This window comes from Poecilia reticulata, linkage group LG2 (genome assembly GCF_000633615.1).
Source record: "Poecilia reticulata strain Guanapo linkage group LG2, Guppy_female_1.0+MT, whole genome shotgun sequence".
NCBI lineage: Eukaryota > Metazoa > Chordata > Actinopteri > Cyprinodontiformes > Poeciliidae > Poecilia > Poecilia reticulata.
Genome location: NC_024332.1, coordinates 11,192,121 through 11,199,873, shown reverse-complemented (window position 1 = coordinate 11,199,873; position 7,753 = coordinate 11,192,121). Strand labels below are relative to the sequence as shown.

At 38.0% G+C, this 7,753-nt stretch overlaps 1 protein-coding gene across 2 annotated transcripts in view; it reads left to right on the top strand.

Annotated features, from left to right (window-relative positions):
* The window catches only part of donson (DNA replication fork stabilization factor DONSON), a 10,343-nt gene extending 5,724 nt beyond the window's left edge, over positions 1 to 4,619 (top strand). Inside the window, exons 4-12 of one of the 2 annotated variants that reach the window (XM_008430581.1) lie at positions 514 to 692; positions 772 to 847; positions 918 to 1,020; positions 2,027 to 2,132; positions 2,252 to 2,392; positions 2,507 to 2,705; positions 2,866 to 2,935; positions 4,077 to 4,207; positions 4,309 to 4,619. In XM_008430581.1, coding sequence (XP_008428803.1) covers positions 514 to 692; positions 772 to 847; positions 918 to 1,020; positions 2,027 to 2,132; positions 2,252 to 2,392; positions 2,507 to 2,705; positions 2,866 to 2,935; positions 4,077 to 4,207; positions 4,309 to 4,452 — 1,149 coding nt within the window. In that variant the 3' untranslated portion in view covers positions 4,453 to 4,619. The remainder of the gene's footprint in view (positions 1 to 513; positions 693 to 771; positions 848 to 917; positions 1,021 to 2,026; positions 2,133 to 2,251; positions 2,393 to 2,506; positions 2,706 to 2,865; positions 2,936 to 4,076; positions 4,208 to 4,308) is intronic. The other variant, XM_017308559.1, reaches the window with a different exon arrangement.
* The last annotated feature ends 3,134 nt before the right edge of the window (positions 4,620 to 7,753 follow it).

Sequence of the window (7,753 nt, the reverse complement as noted above, 5' to 3'; positions counted from 1 at the left end):
CAGTGAAATTGTTGTCAGATCTCACTTAAATGTGGCATTAATTCATTTTAATGTATTTTACATAAATTGCATTACTTCACATGTATCAAGTATTTCATTTTACTCACTAGTTTGTCACCTTCAGTTCTGTGTCAACTCCTTCAGATGGACTTTTTGTTGTTTTTTGTTTTAAATAATATTTATTTTGTTTCTTGAGAAGCATTTGTCTGTAAAATGAGTAAAAATATCACTAATAGGGTCATTAAAAATTATTTTATATTTATTTTTGTCAAATGGTGATAACAACATTCTGGGTCAGGTCGATTAAAAATGTAATTTTTAAAAAAAAATGTTGCAACTGTGAGCCTGTACCTTAGCATCTTTACATTTCCAAAACATTATTTGTCATATTTGCATACATAAGGTTGAGAAATGACAAAAAAAAAATTATGGGAAAATTAAAACCTATTTTGTCCCTTTTCTCAAGAATCACTGTCATCTCACTCGCTGAATGTAATGCTGTGTGTGTTGCAGGAGCCCAGGTCCTGGTCCGACGTCCGGTCTGCCTTTCAGCAGTGCTTGGTGTACTGGCAGCACCCTTCCCTGCCCTGGCTCTCTTTGTTCCCCAGGATCAATGCTGAAAAGAATTTCTCTGGGAAGAACATGCCCTGGACTCAGGATGAAGCAGTACACGAGAGTCTTGTGAAGGAATGGTGAGATTGTTAGATTTTCTGCTCTCTCCTTGAGGTCTGGGAGGATAGCATCCAATAAAAAGCTGTTTTCTCTTCTTAGGTCTGTCAGTTTGTCATCTCTCTACAGCCTTTTAAAGGTGGGGCTGTGCCCATACTTCTATGTCTGCTCCTATCAGGTACATTAACATGCTTTGGTGTTTGATAGCTTCTGTTTTTATTTCCCTAATTGGCTGTTCTTTGCATCAGTTCACAGTGTTGTTCAAGGCAGCAGGCCTTGCAGGGTCAGACTGCATAACTGCCTTAATTTCTCCTACTACTCGAGGTCTCAGAGAAGCAATGAAGACTGAAGGTACTCATAAAAAGAATAGCATGTACCAGTCAGGGGTCGCATTAATGGAATAGTTTCCATATTTGACTGTTTTTTGGGGGGGAGGTTTTAATGACTGAAAAATGTGAAGCCTTCTTGACAGGTAATAATTCACACCCTTGACTGGTGCAGGTGGGCAGGCATTATAGACTTAATGCAAAGATTTCATCGCAGCGGCAACTAGAGTCAATCAATAAAAAGACCCTTTCTGAATATTACCTCCTGTACACTGGACTAAATGCATCTTTCTGACCGGAAGCTGACAGCGTGTTGAAGAGTTGTGGACCGGACGCTTTGGAGCGTTCAGAAGCGCATTCCAAACCTTTTGTTGAAATGGCGCATTTAATTTCAGTCTCCAGTACATACAGAACAGAGAAAACTGAAGAGAATGCAATGTTGTGTTCATTCGTTTACAGTCTAAACAGAGGAGCCGACAGTTCATCATGAAGAAATAAGTAAAGGTGCATAAATAGACTGTAAAAGCGCACACCCGGACCACTCACAGGGTATAAAGCTTTCAGTTTGATTAGATTGATCCGTTTGGATCAGAGAGATCCAACTGACTGATGAACTAGAGCAGATTTCTCTGCAAATGGGAGCCAGGAGGAATTAGTGAGGCACTGTACATTCAGACCCCAGCAGGTGAAGTGCTTGTAATTTAAGTGGAGTCATTTAATTTAACTTATAAATTATTGGAGTCACAGTCAGCGGTTTTTATCACTATGGAGAAAAAGTTAGATGTGTTCATCTGCTTTATGTATGATGGGATCTGGATTCATGGTTCAACTAGGTGAATATGAACTAAACCGCATAAAAATGCGGCTGAATAGCCTAATGTTAATGTGATTATAATTTGAGGAGTAAATACAGTTAATGCCAGATTTTTTTTATGCTGGCAGTCAAAATGACCGACGACAAAAAACGTATTGCAACCTCTGGCACCATATTGTGCTACTGTACTTTATCTCTGACCCTTGTCTTTGTTAAGGTGTGGAGTTCAGTCTTCCCCTGCTGAAGGAAAGGAGGCGGATTAGTGAGCAACATAAAAGTATTCAACAGGGAGAAGAGGAAATGGAAAATGAGAACAAAGATTTGTGAGACTTTTACTGTGTGCACTGTTGATGACAAATCTGAATTCTATGTTCTAGAAGATGTTTAAAATGGTCTTTTTCTTGGTTTACTGCTGCAGTGATTCAAAATGTAAATGTTGCAGCTTGCAGGTGGATGAGGACTATCAGAATTGGGATGAAGAAGATGATGGATGCAGCCAAGGTGAAGATGACAGCTTGTCTTGGCTAAAGGAGATAGGAATCCAGGACAAACTCAAGAAGCCCGAATGCCTTAACATCCAGCTGTATCCTCCATTGCTCCTTGTTTTTGCGACATTTCTGAACCAATACAACCTTGTTCTTCTTGAACAAGTAAAATAAAATAGTGAATACTGAATGCTCCTTGACTGCTTATATAGACAAAAAGAAGCTCCAACTCTGTCTCTAGACCATAAACCTGAGTCGGCTGTATGTGTGGAGGGATCCCACTCCTTCAATCTCATCAACTTCCTCATCAACTGGAAGAGTGTGGTGGCTGCAGCTGGTTCTCAGACCGGTCTGCCACCAACCCTGCTGGCCCCCACTGCCTTCAGAGGGGCTACCATGAAAGTTCTGAAGGTATCGGAGTCATCCATGTCATTGTTTCTGAGTCGATATACATATTGACTCATATATTTTTTTCTTTGAAGGACTGAAAATGAAATGTAAGATCAACCTTTACTAATAACTCTGTCTTTATTAACCCGTTTAACAGTCTGGTTTATGATGTGCTTTCCAGGGCCGCAGCGTTAATGTCAAGAATTTGGTCGATTGTACCTACCAGAACATTAGCAGTCTGGAGCTCACAGGTACAGAACCAGAACTAGAACGTTTTTGGTTTTACTTCTGAATTGCAGATGTTCTTTTGAGTTTTCAAAACTATAACCCTGTTCATATTGATRTGGTAGGGGTAGCATTATGTTAAATCAACTTTTTTTAGCTTTACATGATATAATGTTATTCCGTCACCAAAAACATATATGGAGTGTTTCTTTGATTCTTTCATGCATGTCTGAGAAATTCTTTAATCTCCCATGACAACCATTCAACTGTGCAAAATGCCTTTAGTGAACCTGGCAACACCTTTGAGGCGCAGATCCTGTACTTCAGAGCAACCGTCCCCCACAACTTCACCATCCAGGTCCTTTAAACTAGCAAGCAGCAATTAACAAAAAACTGATGGAGCTGATTAAACATACGTCTAAGTGTAATGCTGGTAAAAATGTTGTTAAAAGGTTAATAGAGGAGCGATGTTGTGGCAACTTCTTGATGGTGGAGTTCCAGAAAGAGCAGGAGTCTTAAGAGGTGTTAAATTACAGTGTCAAATTTCTTTAAAGTCACATTTGATATATAGCATTCTTATAACAACTGAAGGTAACATAGTTACTTGATTGTGTTATAAAATGGTACTATGTGCATAGGAAATATACAGTGGGCTCAAAGTATTCAGACCCCTTTAAATTTTTCACTGCAGTCATTTGCTAGAATCAAAACGGTTAATACAATCCCAACAAAATAAAATCTTACCACACCCTGCAACTTTTTCCTGCTTCTCTCCAGTTTTAGATTTGCCATTATTTTGGCTCTTGAACTGAGCTGAATGAAACCATCCATATTGTCAGGGAAACTTGAACAAAAATACCAGTAGGTGGCAGCAACAGGCGATATTATCACAGTTTAGACAGATTCTATTTCTGTGTCAGTCCCTGCTTCCTGTCCTCTCAAAGTCCTTCATAGATAACATAAACTGAATTTGACTGCTTTACTTTACAAGATCAAACTGGACTGTATGTCAGTGGATGATTGGATCTTACTGATGGGATTTTGATGTGTATTTCTGTATGATGGGAAACAAACGGGGCCTCTGTTTCTTAAGTGTCTTGAGATAACATTTGTTGTGAGTTGGTGGTGTACAAATGAACTTAAACTGACTTTCTTTTTGCACTTTAGGACCCATCCTTCCTTCATCTCTTCATGCCATCACAGCTCTTCTTCAGACTGCTCAAAAAGGCAACTTCTCTGCTGCTCTTTATACTCATACACCCACTGCTGTCATGAACATAGAAACCTGCAGGAAACGGGTATGACATTAATCACATAATAGATGCACAGTAACACTAATTTTGAATCGGTCACGTCACAGTAAATATTGAGCAATCTCCCATGTTTCTGTGTTTTGTAGTGTAGCAAGGCAGTGGGAGACCTGACTCACTGTGGTCTTCCTCCTGCTTCTATTAATCATCTCCAGCAGCCATCCACTCTTGGCAAAACTACCCTGACGCACTTAGCACTGAATAACTATAGCTACACCTGGAAGATTGGATAAAACAGAGATGGTGCATATCTCAAACCATCACACCTCCACAAAAAGACAACATCCAATGGAGTTTCTTCAATTCTTTAGATTTTGTTGGTCTTTCATCAAGCATAAGTGTATTTTTTGTAAATTGTTTTTAAAAAATAGTTCATAATAAATCCTATTTATGCAAGTAATTTTTCTACAATTTTTTTTTCAACAAGTTAATTTTATTGGCGTTTGACCACTTCCTGATTTTCTTTCTTTCTTTTTTTTTTTTTTGCATGTTAGTCATTTTAGTGTTTCAAACATTTAAATTGGTTTGATATTATTCTCTCTAAAAGAGAATAACGTCCCAACTTACATCACCCAATGTTAAAAGGTGATTGCTGCCTAAACCTGAAAACTGGCAACTGGTAATTCCAAAGAGTTCAACTTTAGTCTAGTGGTTCTCAACGTGGGCGGTACCGCCCCCCAGGGGGCGTTCAGAGGACGGCAGGGGGCGCTGGCGGACATTTTTACAAAAGGGGGGCGTTTGGTCGAAGGTAAACTTTACACCTTAAATGCACAATACCAGTTTAGACTTTGAGCAACTTGGTAAAACTGTATTATGTAACATTAAATCTTGCTTGGCTGCAACGGTATGATGGCAGCTCTTCTTCATCTTCTTCTTCTTCTTCTATTCAGTGTTTGTTAGCTTCTGTTAGCTTCGTGGTGCAGCTCTGTTCTCCTGCTACTGGTAGTTAAAATCACGATACCCTCACTGAGTATCCCTCTGAAAAATGAACCCATTTAAATAAAGAAATAAAGAAGTCCCTCCATGGTGATACCTCGATAGAGAGCGTTCATTTTATAGCGTTAACACGGTGCTGTAAGTGGTCCGGTATGAAACGGGGTGATAGAACAACACAGCACTTTTACATTTCAATATTCAGAATGCAGAAATTGTTTCCGTTGTTTTAAAAGGTTTATGTCAGTCTGCCTTTTCCCCATCGATACTCTTCCCAACCGCCCTGCACCTTAGGGGTTAAAAAAAAAGACGTTCACATTGCGCAAAACTCTGAAACAGGAGAAGCGGAACATAAAACGGAGCGACGAACTAGATGTGAATTATGGCATAAAAACAGAGAATCCGACGCTGAACAGTGAAAAAATCAACACATGATGTGAAACACATGACGATTAGGCGGCGCAGCAGGTGATGAGTGAAGATTACTGATGGTCAATAAATGATAAAATAAATCTATCAACAGGAAAGAAACTAAAGTGAACATAGCAATAAACCAAGAGAGGATAAAACTAATCAAATGAAACTAAATGGAAATGAATGAAGAACAAAATGAAAGAATAAACTAAGAAACTAAAGTAAATACAGAGGAATAAGCTGGTATGGCAAGACCTTTAGAGCAATAATTAATACAGAGACTGTATGGCAAGAATAAACAGACACTATTTCCAGATAAAAGGTCAAATAATATTGTTGAAGTGTCATGGGTTTGTTGAGACCACATCTAGTACTGAGAATAAATATATCTTACAGATCATAACAGTAAAGAACTGATCACTGATTTATGTTTTTAATTAGATTTGATATATTTATTTCTTCAATATTATTTTTCATGTCAGTGTTAATGTCATGAGGCTGATGACTCCATGACACTTTGAATTTGACTCATTAGGATTTGATTAAGAACCAGATTTGTTCTTTGTCATTTCTGTCCAGTAAAACTATTAATCTATAATCAATAGACAGATCTATATAAAGATATAATCCATGTTTCTGTCTCATATTTCTATGGCATTAAAGGAACTTTAGTTTTTCCACTGAAAGCTCTGGTTTGAACAGTAAATGCCATGTGGGTGAAGTTTTATGGATGATTCTCTGATGTCCCATTCTCCTGAAGGCAGCACAGAGCTGCACCACCAGAAACTGACAAACACTGAAGAGAAGAAGAGTTATGATTAATGTAGTTACAGTTCTATCCATGTTTTAATGCTGCAGCTCAGTCGGTTTGCAAATAGTTCAAAGTTTAAACTGGCATGTTGAACATCTTTTATCTGGTCATTTTATGGAATATTTACAACTAGAAAATGGCACAAAATAAGAATATTTCTCCACTCTGATTGGCTGCTGTTAGACCTACCAATTTTAACTTGAATGTTCATTACATTTTTCATAGACACCTGTGAAAATAATTTCTATTGCCATGACTTTTTTGTTCTCTGGGAAATTATTTTTGATGATAAATACAGAAACAAGCATAAAAACCAAAACAGCGACAAAGCGATAGGAATATTGTTGATAAAATAATAGTCAGTGCAAAGTAGCCTGCTAACTCTTTGGTGGGGGGCGGTGAGGGACCTGGATAAGGGTTAGGGGGGCGCTGGGTCAAAAAAGGTTGAGAAACACTGGACTAGTCAGTACTTTTGTTTTCCCAAAAATCTTGGGGGTCATCTAGGTGAGTTCTGGAAAAATGGAGACAACCCTGAAATGTTCTTTTTGCTTGTCTTAGAACAAGTGTAACTCAGAAGAGAAAACGTCCTCTTTTCTCTACTATTCATATTAATACATTTACGTTTTTAGTTTGAAAAACCGAAAACACTTTTATTTTGAAAAGAAGTGTGATCCTCTTTTAGCTTCATTTCCTGTTTCAAAAGGAAGCGTGATCCTGTCTTAACTTGGGATGCAGTCGGCTGCTCTTTGAAGATGTAAGGAGGCTGTAGACCAGGGGTGTCAGACTCCAGTCCTCCAGATGAGCCACAGGTACAAAACACTGGAATGAAACGGCTTCATTACCTCCTTGTGTAGATCAGTTCTCCAAAGTCTTGCTAATGACCTAATTATTCTGTTCAGGTGGTGCAGCACAGGCACATCTAAAAGTTGCAGGGCAGTGGACCTCCAGGACTGGAGTTTGACGCCTGTGCTACAGACAAACTGTGCTGAACTTTGTGGGTATCATCAAAATGAAAATTAATAGCACTTTCCAGAAGTTAATTTTCAATATCTATTATGCTAAGTTGATGGGAGCGTGTGCTAGCGAAACTGTTGCTGTGTCCATTGATACTTGGTCTTGGTGAGTTAGCATTGTGCTAATGCTGAATCGTGGTTAGTTTTATTTCTGTTTAAAAACATTTTTTAACAATAAATTTTCTTTTTGTTAAATGATTTTACCCAGTCAGACTTAAGTTCACAATGATATAAGAAATCATTTTAATTTCTTTTGCACTATTTTTTCAGTTCAATTGATCTTAAATTGATTTTTTTAAATTTATGATTTAACAGGATAAAGTTTAGTAGTAATTCATTCATTTTATTTCATGCCATAATTTA